General features: G+C 36.6%; 1 protein-coding gene across 1 annotated transcript; it reads left to right on the top strand.

Annotated features, from left to right (window-relative positions):
• Positions 1-2781: 2781 nt before the first annotated feature.
• Positions 2782-5734, top strand: LOC107792913 (1-aminocyclopropane-1-carboxylate oxidase 5-like). The gene is made up of 4 exons (XM_075219298.1): positions 2782-3079; positions 3792-4024; positions 4612-4940; positions 5280-5734. Exons 1-4 carry the CDS (start codon positions 2978-2980, stop codon positions 5555-5557), a joined length of 942 nt encoding a protein of 313 aa, XP_075075399.1. The 5' UTR covers positions 2782-2977; the 3' UTR covers positions 5558-5734.
• The last annotated feature ends 11230 nt before the right edge of the window (positions 5735-16964 follow it).

Below are 16964 nucleotides of genomic sequence, written 5' to 3'. Positions count from 1 at the left end.
GAGTTTTTCTATTTCGAATAATGATCATAATGGCAATAACTTTGAAGCATAGTGCTACAAGCGTGATTCTCCTTTTTCTTTTTCTTTTTCTTTTTCTCTTTCTTGACAGACGGATTGCCAAATATTTTCTTGGAGAGATTACATTCTGTTCCAGGTTGTCCATGTTTTGTGACTCTTCATTCATTGATAAAGACATGAAATATATATAGAGTGACAGCTTACCAAATGTCTTATGGTCTATTTGGTACAATTTGTATTACATTGCAGGATATATATATACCTATCAAGGACCAAAACAGTACATTCTAAAATCTCAATATATAATAAGGGACCATTTGAATTTTTTTCTCATTTGTTACTATGATTTGACGCAAATGACTAGGGAGGTGCCATGACTAAAGGGCCACACAAATTATTAGTTGTTATATGGTACTCAGCTCTCTATTAAGCTAACTAACGACATATACATATTGATGCAGCGATTTCTTAGAAAATTTTAATAGCTTTTTCAGACCCTTCAAAAAGATCTAGATATTTCAAGATTTAGTTGTCTACGTACGTTTCCTTTTCGGTAAGGTTGCTTGTACTGGTATAGGGGAAGAAGAGAATGTTTGGCGTCAATTTAAGAATTTAATATGCATGACTCCAGTTAAATTTGCAATCAAGTATCTATTGTAGTTTATTTAGCGATCTTATGAATGTCTTTTTCATTACCACATATATTTGAACAAGGTACAACTTGTAAGAAATTTATAAAATATTAGGTCCCAAAAGAACTTACTGTAATAAAGGACTTCTCCAAAAATTTAACAATTCAATAACTCGTGAAACCAAAAATTTAACAATTCAATAACTCGTGAAAATTTTATCTCATTGGAGTAACACTGGAAAAATAACATTTTCAGTAAAGTGGGTGCGCGCATTTTATTGAACTTTATTAAATAAGTTTGAGGTCTTTTATTATGGTTTTATTTTAGGCTATCAATTCTATTGAGACAGTACTGCTAGTTCTACGTCTATTAACACATGCATGGAGCTTTATAATATGCAATGGAAACTGATTAAGCTTGTGCTTCAACATCTAAAAGGTACTGGATCATACATGCAACTGAAGGTTAAATGGTTAAGAAGTACTCCCTTCCATCCATTTTAATTTAAGAAATAAAAAAGAAGATTTTAAAACTTGTAGTTCAAAATTTATTTTCAAATATAAAAATATCTTACGTACTATTTTTTTCAAACGGATTAATAAAAAAAATATATCACGTAAATTCAAAAGTAATAAAAGTACCGTAAATGATTAGCAAGTACAAAAGTCAAAGCGCATGTCCTTTATCAAATGGTGAGTATTATGAAAAATTTTATTTTGTGTCTCATACAACTGACACTAGTTGTATGAGACATCTTTTTTGTCTCACAGTTTTATGGACCCAAAAATATAAGATTGGGGTTCACAAATTTGTAAGACAAAAATGAATCTCACACAACTAATGTCAGTTGTGTGTGAGGCACACAATAAAACTTCTCGAGTATTACTAAGATTTACGTGACTCCTCAATGATGGACCCTAATATTCGGACAATCTGAAATAAAATCAACGGTACGTGTACCAAATATCAGGTTTTCAATACTTGGAAAAAAGCTGGATCATTGATCATTCTCTTCTAGCATGTTACTCTCTCCCGTCCAATTTAATTGATTTTGCTTTTTCTCATAGTCCATAACATTTTTCTTTGTTTTTTTTAGGTATCAACAACAAATTAACTTCTTTTTTTTTTTTTAAGTTATCCTTGAAATAAAGAGTCTAGGAGTATTTGTTATATTTTAATGAGCAAATTTAAGCTAATATGGTCAATTTTCTTATTAATTAATATTAAAAGGTAAATTTCTTAATATGGATGAAAATAACCAAAAGTCAATTAAAATGGACAAGGAGGGAGTACCATATTTGTAAACATGATTCTCACCGTAGTTCTCTTTCTTTGAAAGGGAAAAAAAAAACAAGTTTACTTTAGCAATTCCTTGACGTTGACTATCATTTATTTGTATTAATTAAAGTAGGGCTTTGCTGATACCTTTTTGTTTTCCCTATAATAATAAAAGTCATCATCTTCCTTTGCCCTCAAACTATGCCTACAAATTAGTGCAAATTACTTTATTCGTAAGATCGCTTACACGTAAAAGTATGTCCTGTTTTTGTTTTTTTTTTTTAAAAAAAAAAAGAAAAAATAACAAAGTCAAAGGCCGGGACGGCAAGATTAATTGTTAACGGTTGTAGTCGGCAGCCATTTTCAAGATAATTATTGATGTAAGCTAATAAAAAATGCATACAGTTAACGATTTGTGTTCGTATATATAAATTCGATATATGTTTAACTAATTCGCATGAAAATGGCAGCTAATGTTATGTTCGTGTATATAAATTTGCAAGTTTTAAATATAAATGTTATGCTAAATTAGAAACATTGATGATAATTTCCTCTTAAAAATATTTTCTTAATGTATTTGACTTACTTTAAGTCATCAATATGTTCTTTAATTTGAAATGTTGAATTCAAATGTGACAACAACCAACGTAGGCTCATGTAAGGCAAAATGCATTAGAAAAAGGGACGTTGCTAATAACATGGAAGTATTTATTTAATCAATTATTTGGTGATTAATACTAACTAAGGCAGAATGCTTCTGTTGTAGGGAAGCAATGCCTCACAAAGACATTGACCTTGTTGTTTAATTTAATAAATATTAATCTGTCACCGTCCATTTACCTTACTCTAACTGCTATATTGGTTCAACTTTTTAAAGTTTTTAGACATTCAGTAAGGTTAGAATAATTTTTGGCTATAAAAAGGGTGTTCATGTCAATATTTTCTAGACCACCAAATTAAAACAGTGCCAGCCTCAAAAAGATAGGATCTGTCTGCTATTGTCTTAAGTCTGTTTAGTTTTTGTGTTTGTCATTTTATTACTATAACAAATGACTATTCCGGTGATTGATTTCTCAAAGCTTGATGGAGAGGAAAGAGCCCAAACTTTGGCTCAGATTTCCAAAGGCTGTGAAGAATGGGGATTCTTTCAGGTATTTTCTGCAATATATATATATATATATATATATATATATATATATATATATATATATATATATATATATATATATATATATATATATATTTATTTATTTTTTTATTTTTATTTTTATTATTTTATTTTATTTCTGTAATTTACAAGGGTTAAAATATTATAAGGGTCACCGTCTAGTGACGTATAAGCAAAAGGAAAGTTTCTTAATTTCTCCCTTCCCACAACTTAACAATATGATAGATAATGTATTTTTATATCGATAAATCTCAAGGACGTTTTTCCTTTCTAGAGTTTTTTCCATTTTTCTCCTGCTAAACAGATAATTTCTTTCTTCCTTATTCAGTAGTGAGCAGGTTGATCACATTCTTCTTATCACCTCATCCATGAAAATGGGCCTCAAAACCTATATTTTGATAGTAAAAAATTTCCTTCATCTTTTTTTTTTGTCCTTATTTGGATAATGGATAGTCGTACTGGGAATGCTTGTGTGAACTTGTTCATATTGCCGGTCTCATCAAGTTTGGATAAAGCAGGCGAGTTGCGGTAGGTTGACTGTCAACGTAAAACTAGTCAATGTATGGTGAATCTCTTTAATGACATGGTCAACGATAATTTAATTATATAGCACTCGAATTGAGGCATAGTTGTTATATGTTGATAGTTATGATGCGAATAAATCGATCTCAAGGAAAATGTCATAATTTGTGCAGTTGGTGAATCATGGGATTCCAGTGGAGCTGCTTGAAAGGGTGAAGAAAGTGTGCGCAGAATGCTTTAAGCTGGAAAGAGAAGAGGCTTTCAAGAATTCAACACCAGTCAAGTTGCTTAATGAGCTAGCGGAGAGCAAGAAGAATGGCAATTCTAAGGTTGAAAATGTGGATTGGGAAGATGTCTTCCTTCTCACTGATGACAATGAATGGCCCTCCAACACTCCTCAATTCAGGTAAGCATCAATTTTATTCAGTAAAGTTACAAAATTACTTTTATCACCTTACGTAACTAGTAAAGTTGTTGTCGTGTGACCAGGAGGTCATGAATTCGAGTCGTGAAAACAGTCTCTTGCAAAATGCAGGGTAAGGCTGACTACAATAGACCCTTGTGGTCCGGATAAGGCTGACTACAATAGACCCTTGTGGTCCGGATAAGGCTGACTACAATAGACCATTGTGGTCCGGACCTTCCCCGAACCTCGCGCATAGCGGTAGCTTAGTGCACTGGGCTGCCCTTTATTATAACAAGGTCACAATATTTTTTTTGTCACATTAAAGTGCTGAACTTTATCAAATATAAAAGTAAAGTCATGTTGACAGTATTTTTTATCATTATAGCGGGTAAAGTTTCGCTAATTTGATGTGACAAACAACAATTTTGTGACTTCATTGTTGCAGTTGGAAAAGTTCAATGGCCAATCTGAAATTAATTCAGAAAATTATTGGAATTTCATTAACATTGACAAGGTTATAATTCATGACAAATATATATTTAATTAATGAACTTAATTTTTAACATTTTGACCGTCTGATGTAACAGGGAAACGATGAAAGAGTATAGATCAGAACTGAAGAAACTAGCAGAGAGTGTGATGGAAGTAATGGATGAAAACTTAGGCCTACAAAAAGGATCAATCAAGAAAGCCTTCAATGAAGGAGAAGGTGACAATAATGCTTTTTTTGGAACAAAAGTGAGCCATTACCCACCTTGCCCACATCCAGAAATGGTGAATGGCCTAAGAGCTCACACTGATGCTGGAGGTGTGATTCTACTCTTCCAAGATGATCAAGTTGATGGCCTTCAAATCCTCAAAGACGGCGAATGGATCGACGTCTCGCCTCTCCCCAACGCCATTGTTATCAACACAGGTGATCATTTTTTTAGTTTAAAAATGCTAGGACTGTGCTTTGTTTGAGACGGGGTCCATTGGAATCAACCTCTCTACCTTCGCAAGGTATATATAGGGTAAGGCTGCGTACACACTGCCCTCTCCAGACCCCACTTGTGAGATTATAGTGAGTTGTTATTGTTGTTGTTTGTGATCATTTTTTTTAGTATGACGGTGTTTTATTGGGCCGGAGTTAAAAAAAATGAATTCTTTTGGCCTACATACGAAAGATATCGTTGGAACTTTTGTTCTCAAACACGCCGTGACATTTCTGTCCTACTATCAGCTGTTTGATTTCCTTCCCTATATACACACACAGGTGATCAAATTGAAGTGCTTAGCAATGGGAAGTACAAAAGTGTTTGGCACAGAGTTATGTCTAAACCAGATGGGAATAGGAGATCTATTGCTTCCTTCTATAATCCTTCCTTGAAAGCCACCATTGCTCCTGCACCAGAGCTAGTGGAGATGAAGGATAAGAAAGAAATGGAAATAACTAATTATCCAACTTTTGTGTTTGGAGATTACATGAATGTTTATAATGAGCAGAAGTTCCTTCCTAAAGAACCAAGGTTTCAAGCTGTTAGAGCAATGTGAAGAAGGGCTAATATATATAAATAGCTTTCTCTCCATTGTTTGGTTCATTGTAGAATTTCTGTATTTTGTTTGAGATACCTCAATCTTCATATAATTAAAGCTGTAACACTCCTCAAATTTATAAAAGTTTCGAGATACGCTATTTATATAATCAAATTATTATTTTTTTCTTGCCTATATATATATATATATATATATACACTTAAATAGTTGGATGTGCAATTAGGGAAATATTAATAGTTTTGTTAATATTAATTATTAAAAGTAGGAATAATTAAATACTAGTCAAGTCAAAAAAAAAAAAATCACGTGCAACATAAAGCCATAAAGGGCTCTTGGTAGTTGGCTGGAAAAAGGCTTACGCCTTAGGAAAAGAAAAACACAGAACTCACATTCTGTTTGCCAAGAAACAAAGGCGTCGTTCAGCGAGGTACTCACACAGGCAACAAAAATTCTAGGGTTTTTTGCAAATCACTAATTCTTGAACCCTCGTATATAAAATTTCTATTGTCAATTACGTACCCTATAGTAGTAATAGGTAAGAATTGAATAGTTAATTCTTTTCTTCCTCTATATCATCAATAAATTTCATAATTAGGTGTAGTACTTTGAAATTGATCCAAATGCAATGGTTGTTGTAGAATCGATTGTTTGACTTGTGTCAATTGGACTGGGGTCTACGTATTGGCTCAAGGAGTATTGGGGTGAGTTGATATAGCCCTTTACTAAAGTGGTTTAACTCACAAAAGCACACACACAAAGTGTTTGATGAATTGCATAAAAGAGTTAATATATACTTAATGGGAGTAGTAAGTACCTATTAACTTAGAATTATTTTCTAGATAAAGTTTAGATGATTATTTGGATATATGTGCATAAATTTCAGATTTTTATGTTATTCTTATATGCCATTTTCATGTTGAAAATTCATGAAGGATCAAGAACCTTTATAAATACTTTTGAATGTTTATTTCATTCTTATGTCATGTCTTACATTTAAGGATATCAGTATGAGTATGTATAAAAGATTTAGACTTGAAAAGTCACAAGAAGAAGTTTTAGAAAGAAAAGATTTTTGGGGAATATCCTTTATTCTGAGAAGGGGTCATCGTCCAGGCCTAGGGTCCTGACCAAGGCGTTGACTTCCTGAAACTACTTGTGCCAAAATAGGGAGCACACGAGCCGAGGGTCTTGTTGCTGAGAATTTACTTAGTCATGCTAACGTATGAGACATGAGCGCTGAGAACCATGAAGCGAGTGGCACCTCGTGGATTGGGCCTATTCGATCAGGTTGGGATCGAACACGTGCCGATCACACGGTGACTGAGACAGAATTAAGTCAGGATAGTTGGAACTACCAAAGTATAAAGTGAAGTATTTTTTTTATAAGTAAGAAAAAGAAAAGAATTTCTTTTAGAATATTCATGAACTGCTATTATGCAATTATTTTAGAATTATTCTTATAAGTTTTATGTTTTACATGCATTTAGAACCTTTGCTCATAATGTATATGTTATTAAAGTTTCGCCCCCTGTTGTTGAGACTCACTGAGTACAATGGATGGTACTGACGTTCTCTTTGGGACCCTACGTTGGTCTGCGGTACAACGTAGGAACTGGATTTGCAGGTGAGCAGGCTACGAGTTAGGACTTCCTTCTCTTCCAGTGCTATTGGTGAGCTCCGCTTTTTTGTTCGTGGAGTATTCCTTAGAGTCATCTTTATTTAGTTATTTCTTTGTTACTTAGAGAACTAGCCAAGAAATCTCATGTCCTGAGCAGTGCGTCAGTTTATCAGTAGAGGATTCATAGACATAGTCATTGGGTTAAGATTCAGATATTTTTGATAATAACTTAGCAGCATTTTATTAGTTACTACGAATAAAGTTTTGAAGTTGGCTTATTTTAGATATTTAAATTATTTAAAAGTGTTTGGTTACAGTAGTGTCTTGTGGCATATAAAGTTTGAGGTTATAATAGATTTGATAAGCAGAGATGGTCCGTTCGGTCATGTTTAGTGATCGAGTGCCGGTCCCGGCTTGTTTAGAAAATGGGTCGTGACAAACTTGGTATCAGAGCCTCAGGTTTATGGAGTCCTAGGGGTCTATGAAGCCGTGTTAGTAGAGTCTTGTTTATATGTATGAAGCGTGTCATACTTATAAACAGGAGGCTACAAGCATTTAGGAAAAGTCTCTTTTTTTCATACTTTAGATCGTGTAGTAGAGTCTACCTCTAAGAAATTATCTAATTTATTCGTTTCTCCAAAACTCGCAGAAATGGCTCGTACTCGCAACTCTGACACTGACACTCAGGATGTTGCTCAAGAAACTATCGCTATTATTGTAGCTCAAGGTAGAACTAAGAAGGCTTCGACTCATAAAAGGAGGGGAAAATCCGCAAAGGGAGTCCAAGTACCCCGGGTTGAACAAGAAGAAGGGGTGGAGCATGATGATCCAGTACCTCAGGATCCAGTACCGCCCCTAACAGCAGCTCCGGTTCAGGCAACTATATCTCCCAAGGTGGGTCAGATGTTTAATGTTGTCAACAGTGCTATGGAGATGTTTAAAGCCTTTATGGCCAACCAGAACGAGAGAAGAGATGAGATTCCACCTCAATCAAATAAATAGAACAATTTTAAGTCTTCAAGAGTGAATGAATTTTTGAAGTTGAGTCCTCCAGTGTTTCATGGTTCTATAGTTGATGAAGATCCGATGTTGTGGCTGGAGGGTGTCAAGAAAGCCATCCGAGTGATGAAAGCATTTGATGATGAAGTTGTGGAGCTAGATGCTTACCAGCTTAGAGATGTGGCTGGCGCTTGGTTTGAGATGTGGGAAAAGGAAAGTGATGAAAATGATGGTCCGCCTACTTGGGAAGAATTTGAAGAGGCCTTCATGGCTAACTTTATCCCAGAAGAGGATAGGGAAGCTAAGGCTACAGACTTCGAACAGCTCAAGCAAGGGAATAAAAGTGTGCAAGAGTACTACATGGAATTCATAAGGTTAGCTAAGCATGCTCCTCACATGGTGAAGACTAAAAAAGCAAAGATTCGCAGGTTTGTTGGCGTTTAGCTTACCACATTAAGGATACGACATCAGCTGCATCAGTAGGGATGAAAGCCTTCTCCTCTGTTGTGGGATTTGCCAAGCACTTAGAGAAAGACAGACAACTAAGGAGAGAATAAAAAGAGCATAACAAGAAAGCCCGGACAACGGGCAGGTTTAATGGTACATCTAGCGGAGGTGGAAGGGATTCCTCTAATAAGGAGTCATTAGCACCAGCTCAGTCCAGTCATCAGTCAGGTGGTGGGTCTTCCTTCAGACGTACTCAGAGTTATGGAAATCAGTCTCGCCAGAATCAGAATTTTAGAACATCATCCTCACATAGCCAGAGTCATGCTGAGCAATATTCACACCAGCAAGGTTTTTGTGGAATATGTAAGCGGCAACATTCAGGTCAGTGCAAGCTCGGGTTTCATAGTTGCTACCATTGTGGAGACATTGGTCATATAAAGGCCAACTGCCCAAAGTTGCGACGTAATTTCAGTGGTGGATCAACCTGTCCTTCTAGTTCCTCAGCTACTGCAGTTGCACCACCTCAGACTCGTGGTTCTCATAATCAGACCGGGCATGAAGCAGGCAGAGGTGCAGACCGAGTTACTTAGGGAGGGGGACAACCCCGTTTGTTTGCTACACTTGATTGTCAGAGAGCAGAGGCATCTGCAGAAGTTATTACAGGTATACTTTTAGTCTACTCAAATAATGCTTACGCCATAATGGATCCAGGTTCAATGTTTTCATATGTGACTCCATACTTTGCAATTAACCTGGGACTAGAACCTGAACAACTTAGTGAGCCATTCCTAGTATCTACTCCAATTGGCGAGTCAGTGAAAGTCACCAGAGTCTATAGAGGTTGTATAGTTTCAGTCCAAGGTCGCAACACCAATGCCGATCTCATAGAGTTAGAAATGGTGGATTTTGATGTGATCATGGGTATGGACTGGTTGTCTTCCTGCTATGCCATGTTAGATTGTCATGCCAAGATAGTCAGGTTCCAATTTCCAAATGAAGAAGTCTTAGAGTGGAAGGGTAGTTCAGCATCGCTTGTAGGTAAGTTTATTTCTATCTTAAGGCATAACGAATGATCGGTAAGGGGTGTCTCGCCTATTTGGCTCACATTATTAATCCACAATCATAACCACCAACTCTTCAGTAAGTGCCAGTTGTTAGAGAATTTCCAAAAGTTTTTCCAGATGACCTTCCCGTACTTCCTCCCGAAAGAATCATAGACTTTGGCATTGATCTCATGCCAGGCACTCAGCCCATATGTATACCTCCTTATAGGATGGCTCCAGCAAAACTTAATGAGTTGAGAGAACAATTGAAAGACCTTCTTGACAAGGGCTTCATCAGGCCGAGTGTTTCACCGTGGGGTGCCCCCGTCCTGTTTGTCAAGAAGAAAGATGGATTTCTCAGAATGTGAGTCGACTATCGGCAGTTGAATAAAGTTACAATTAAGAACAAGTACCCACTGCCAAGAATTGATAATTTATTTGATCAACTTCAGGGAGTAAAGTACTTTTCAAAAATAGACTTGAGGTCAGGGTACCATCAGTTAAGAATCAGAGAAGAGGATCTATCTAAAACAACCTTTAGAACTCGCTACGGGCACTATGAATTTCTAGTGATGTCCTTCGGGTTAACAAATGCTCTAGCTGCATTCATGGACCTCATGAACAGAGTTTTCAAGTCATTCCTGGATACCTTTATTATCGTGTTTATAGACGATATTTTAGTATACTCTAAGAGCAAGGAAGAACATGCAGAACACCTTAGAATAGCCTTGCAGACCTTGAAGAAGAGTGAGCTTTATGCCAAGTTTTCAAAATGTGAGTTCTGGTTGCAGTTAGTAGCATTCTTAGGCCACGTGGTATCTAGTGAAGGAATAAAAATAGACCCTCAGAAGACAGAAGCAGTCAAGAACTGGCCTAGGCCAACAACGCCAACCAAAATCAGGAGTTTCTTGGGGTTAGCTGGCTACTATAGAAGGTTTGTAGAGGGGTTTTCTTCACTCACAGCTCCATTAACTAAGTTGACCCAGAAAGCAGTTAAGTTTCAGTGGTCAGACGCTTGTGAGCAGAGTTTTCAAGAGTTAAAGAAGAGGTTGACCACTACATCTGTATTAACCTTGCCGATAGGTTTGGGTGGGTTCACAGTGTATTGTGATGCCTCCATAGTGGGCCTTGGTTATGTTCTTATGCAAAATGGAAAAGTTATTGCTTATGCTTCCAGGCAGTTAAAGAGTCATGAAAAGAACTACCCCACACACGACTTGGAGCTTGCATCAGTGGTGTTTGCATTAAAAATATGGCGACACTACCTTTATGGCGAGCATTCTGAAGTGTTTACAGATCACAAAAGCCTCCAGTACATTTTCAAGCAAAAAGGAACTAAATTTGAGACAAAGAAGGTGGCTCGAGCTATTGAAAGATTATGACATCAATATCCTTTATCACTCAGGCAAAGCTAATGTGGTAGAGATGCACTTAGTAGGAAGTCAATGGGTGTCTTGGCCCATCATGGTGTACAAAGGCGATCTTTGGGTCGAGAAATTCAAAAACTAGCCAATGATGGAATTAGATTGGATGAGACCGAAGAAGGAGATATAATTGCTTATGCCTTAGCACAATCCTCCCTTGTTGCGCATGTTAAGGCTAAGCAAGACGAAGATCTGTACTTAGTGAAATTAAAAGAAGGAGTCAAAAACAAAGAAATCACTGATTTCACTCTAGGAAGTGACGGAGTTTTGAAGTTGAATGATCGGTTATGTGTGCCTGATGTAGATGGTCTTAGGAAGGCCATAATGGAGGAAGCTCACAGTTTGAGGTACTTTATCGACCCAGGTTCTACCAAAATGTATCTAGATTTGAAAGAGTTGTATTGGTGGAAAGGCATGAAGAAACAAGTAGCAGATCATGTGGCTAAATGTTTAAACTGCCAGCAAGCCAAAGCCGAGCATCAGAGGCCTGGTGGCCTAGCTCAAGACATAGAGATACCACAGTGGAAGTGGGAGATGATTAATATGGATTTCGTAGTAGGTCTACCTCATAAATACCGTAAACATGATTCAATTTGGGTTATTGTAGACCGACTGACAAAGTCCGCGCATTTCCTACCAGTAAAGACGACAGACTCCACAGAGCAGTATGCACAGTTGTACATCAAAGAAATAGTCTGATTGCATGGTACTCCAGTTTCATCATATCTGACAGAAGCCCTCAGTTCACAGCGCATTTTTGGTAGGCATTTCAGAAAAGATTAGGTACCAAGGTCAATTTAAGCACCGCTTTTCATCCACAGACCGATGGCCAGGCAGAAAGGACTATTCAGACTCTCGAAGATATGTTGCGTGCATGTGTTATAGATGTTAGAGGTAACTGGGATGATCACTTGCCACTTATAGAATTTTCTTACAATAACAGCTATCAGGCCAGCATTGGTATGGCTCCTTATAAAGCGTTGTATGGACGGAGATGTAGGTCTCCAGTAGGTTGGTTTGAACCACCAGAGGTGTCGTTGATTGGTCCAGAGTTTGTTTGTGAGGTCTTGGAGAAAGTTCAGCTAATTAGAGAAAGACTTAAAGCGGATCAAAGTCGTCAAAAGTCTTATTCTGACAAGAGGCATTGTGAGTTAGAGTTCATGGTTGGTGATAAGGTATTTTTTAAAGTTTCACCAATGAAAGGATTTATGAGGTTTGGTAAGAAAGGGAAACTTAGCCCTAGATTTATCGGACCTTATGAAATTCTAGAAAAGAAAGGAAATGTGGTTTATAAGCTAGCGCTACCCGTTGAGTTGTCCTCTATTCATCCTATTTTTCATTTGTCTATGCTTAGAAGGTATATTCATGATGAGTCGTATATAATACCTGCCAATACCATAGAAATTAAAGAAGGTTTGACTTATGAAGAGGTACCTATAGAAATTCTCGATAGACAAGTAAGAAAGTTGAGAACAAAAGATATAGCATCGGTAAAAGTTTTGTGGAGTAATCATGATTCAAAAGAAGCTACGTGGGAGGTCGAGGAAGATATGAGGAAGAAGTATCCTTATCTATTTGAGACAAGGTATGTGAACCTAGGTTTGGCTTGACATTTATATTTCATTTATTAAATACAAGTTAGCAAGTGTTTATGTCCTTCCTAGATCATATTTAGTTGTTGTAGTGATTTAGTTTATGCAAGAGTATATTTAATTCATTAAAGTGATTTACTTTTGCCAAAGTGTTTTTCTTTAGATTCTTGTTAGTTATTATGGTACCTCCTTGCCGGAGTGTGAGTAATTAATTTATGAGCTATGCACGGTGCCTATGAATGGCCTGTTATGGTATATTTGGTTGTTATTGGTGTAGTTGTGGTATTTGTGACAGGGATATTTTTGGATAGTCCAATTTACAAGGGAAACTTTGCCAAAATTTTTGAAAATTTAGGGAGTTAGTCAAAATTTTATATATATATATATACACTTAAATAGTTGGATGTACAATTAGGGGAATATTAATAGTTTTGTTATTATTAATTATTAAAAGTAGGAATAATTAAATACTAGTTAAGTCAAAAAAAAGCAAAAGAAATCACGTGCAACCTAAAGCCATGGTAGTTGGCTAGCAAAAGGCTTACGCCTTAGGAAAAGAAAAACATAACTCACATTCTGTTTGCCAAGAAACAGAGGCGCCGTTCAGCGAGGTACCCACATAGGCAACAAAAATTCTAAGGTTTTTTGCAAATCAATAATTCTTAAACTCAGGTATATAAAATTTCTATTGTCAATTACGTACCCTATAGTAGTAATAGGTAAGAATTGAATAGTTAATTCTCTTCTTCCTCAATATCATCAATAAATTTCATAATTAGGTGTAGTACTTTGAAATTGATCCAAATGCACTGGTTGTTGTAGAATCGATTGATTGGCTGGTGTCAATTGGACTGGGGTCTACGTATTGGCTCAAGGAGTATTGAGGTGAGTTGATATAACCCTTTACTAAAGTGGTTTAACTCACAAAAGCACGCACACAAAGTGTTTGATGAATTGCACAAAAGAGTTAATATATACTTAATGGGAGTAGTAAGTACCTATTAACTTAGAATTATTTTCTAGCTAAGGTTTAGATGATTATATAGATATATGTGCATAAATTTCAGATTTTTATGTTATTCTTATATGCCATTTTCATGTTGAAAATTCATGAAGGATCAAGAACCTTTATAAATACTTTTGAATGTTTATTTCATTCTTATGTCATGCCTTACATTTAAGGATACCGGTATGAGTATGTATAAAAGATTTAGACTTGAAAAGTCACAAGAAGAAGTTTTAGAAAGAAAAAAATTTTGGGGAGTATCCTTTATTCTGAGAAGGGGTCATCGTCCAAGCCTAGGGTCCTGACCAAGGCGTTGACTTCCTGAAACTACTTGTGCCAAAGTAGGGAGCACACGAGCCGAGGGTCTCGTTGCTGAGAATTTACTTAGTCATGCTAAGGTATGAGACATGAGCGCTGAGAACCATGAAGCGAGTGGCACCTCGTAGATTTGGTCTATTCGATCAGGTAAGGATCGAACCCGTGCCGATCACACGGTGACTGAGACAGAATTAAGTCAGGATAGTTGGTACTCCCAAAGTATAAAGTGAAGTATTTTTTTATAAGTAAGAAAAAGAAAAGAATTTCTTTTAGAATATTCATGAACTGCTATTATGCAATTATTTTAGAATTATTATAAGCTTTGTGTTTTACATGCATTTAGAACCTTTGCTCATAATGTATATGTTATTAAAGTTTCGCTTCCTGTTGTTGAGACTCACTGAGTACAATGGATGGTACTGACGTTCTCTTTTGGGAACCTACGTTGGTCTGCGGTACAACGTAGGAACCGGATTTGCAGGCGAGCAGGCTACGAGTTAGGACTTCCTTCTCTTCCAGTGCTCTTGGTGAGTTCCGCTTTTTTGTTCGTGGAGTATTCCTTAGAGTCATCTTTATTTAGTTATTTCTTTGTTACTTAGAGAACTGACCAGGAAATCTCATGTCTTGAGCAGTGCGTCAGTTTATCAGTAGAGGCTTCATAGACATAGTCGTTGGGTTAAGATTCAGATATTTTTGATAATAACTTAGCAACATTTTATTGGTTACTACGAATAAAGTTTTGAAGTTGGCTTATTTTAGATATTTAAATTATTTAAAAGTGTTTGGTTACAGTAGTGCCTTGTGGCATATAAAGTTTGAGGTTATAATAGATTTGATAAGCAGAGATGGTCCGCTCGGTCATGTTTAGTGATCGAGTGCCGATCCCGGCTTGTCAGAAAATGGGTCGTGACAAAAGCAGTACATATATAGTAATCTTGTGGCTGCTTTTTACAGGTTGTGTATTTTCATTTTTCGTTTCTTTTTTCCTCGTGTATTTCTTGAAATGTATCTATCAATTCTGTCTTTGTAAGCTTCAACTTTCATAGATTTGCTTAGCCATTCTTTATTTATTTAATAGCTTTGGTGAAAGTTTTTACATGCAACGTAACATTTATGAAAAAGTCATATTTTGTTTAACTGTACTATCCCTCGAATTCATTTTAAAATAAATTAGGCCAACATCTTTGTTTTTTTAATTGCTCTGCTACACTTAAAAACACTTTTTTCTCTCAAAAGCTTGACCAAACATTATATCTCTCCAAGACAAACTATTCTCACAAAAAAAACAAAAAATAAAAGCACTTCTAGTTCCATCGCAGCTTGGCCAAACAAATTTATGAGAATTAGAAGAAGATGATTGCAAGTCAGTAAACTCGAAGATCTCAGCCAGATGTGTAGAGATTGGAACTTTGTGTCACGACCAAAATTGATGGGCCGCGATAGGCACCCGGTACCTTACTCAACCGAGTACCAACATAACGTATATTTTCGTATCATGCTATCATAGGTAAATGAGGTGGAAGGGTTGCCGTAGGATAGCTAGAACAGAACATGTAATACCTTCCAAAACATCCACATACGTCTAGCACCTTAATTTTTATCGTCAATCACTTGTTTTTCATCTTTTCTTCTTCAATCAACTTAATTAACACCTAGAAAAGCTTAACAACATTAGCCACATCATTATCAAATTATTTCTCACAATTTTCAGCCACCACAAACTATATTTTAGCCACAAAACAGTCCAACCAAAAAGAGAACCATATCACATGTTCACATCTTATGATTTTTCGCTAAAACCACACAACCCATATGATCTTATAACAATAAGTCAACATTAATTAAGGACATATAAGAATCAACCTGAATCTCTGAAGTGCCACCGTATATGCATACTTATTATACTCATATATATATAATGCTTCTCTTTGATACTATTATCCATATCTTATGATGCATGACTGCCCAACTGATCAGTGGTAACTGTCCGACCGGCCGTCGCACGGTGGTAAATGCATGACTGCCCAACCGGTCGTAGCTCGATGGTAAATGTGTAACTTCCCAACAGGTCGTAGTTCGGTGGTAAATGCATGACTGCCCAACCAGCCGTAGCATGGTGGTAAATGAAGATGCATGTCTACCCAACCGGCCGTAGCACGATGGTAAATGAATATACATGACTGCCCAACCGGCCATAGCACGGTGGTAAATGCATGGAGAGGGATGTATCACTATATTATGAATATTAACATATTTATCATATACTTCAATAGAGACGTAAGAACATACTTAGACATGCTTGAATATCACTTCATAGGAATGAATAACGTAGACATCCTAAACTACTAAGAATAGAACCATTTGTGGAATAGCATTACGTTTACGTATCGTTACTTGGATCATGCCAAAAGAAGAAAGAGTTAGCCTTAACATACTCGGTACATTGTTCGTATTGACGTCCTTTTGTTGGGGACGCTACATTCATGTCTGCAGGTATAGACAATCAATTTGACAAGCCCTCATAGTAGACGATGTCAGCATTCAGCGAAGGATCGGTAAGATTCCACCTCATTCGGAGTGCATCCGAGTCTATAAGTCATCGTGTCAAAGTTTTGCTACAGACTTATGCATAGTCGGGTACCCTGTCCCATTTGATATCAAATAATCTTAGAGGCTTTGTAGACAGAGGTTCATTTTGTATAGTATGTCAGAGGCCTTGACGGCCCATATGTATTCATGGTTCATTGATACAGTGTTTTCTCACTTATAGTTATACATTACGAGTTGTGGCCAAGTTGGCCCATGATAGTTAAGAAAGAAAAATATTGGTTACAGAGTAGTTCACTCGGGCCAGTACGGCACCGGGTGCCAGCCACGCCTCCCCAAGTTTGGGGCGTGACACTTTGTAATTAAGGCTATGTCAAATTAGAGCTATACAAATTTCTCGCTTTCAAAAA

The sequence above is a fragment of the Nicotiana tabacum genome, chromosome 8 (assembly GCF_000715075.1).
Source record: "Nicotiana tabacum cultivar K326 chromosome 8, ASM71507v2, whole genome shotgun sequence".
Taxonomy (NCBI): Eukaryota; Viridiplantae; Streptophyta; class Magnoliopsida; order Solanales; family Solanaceae; genus Nicotiana; species Nicotiana tabacum.
This window is presented reverse-complemented; position numbering and strand designations above follow the sequence as displayed.

Coding starts and splice junctions, on each gene's coding strand:
- LOC107792913 (XM_075219298.1), top strand. CDS start 2,978: ATGACTATTCCGGTGATTGATTTCTCAAAGCTTGATGGAGAGGAAAGA. Junction 3,080..3,791: donor AAGAATGGGGATTCTTTCAG/GTATTTTCTGCA, acceptor TAATTTGTGCAG/TTGGTGAATCATGGGATTCC. Junction 4,941..5,279: donor CGCCATTGTTATCAACACAG/GTGATCATTTTT, acceptor ATACACACACAG/GTGATCAAATTGAAGTGCTT.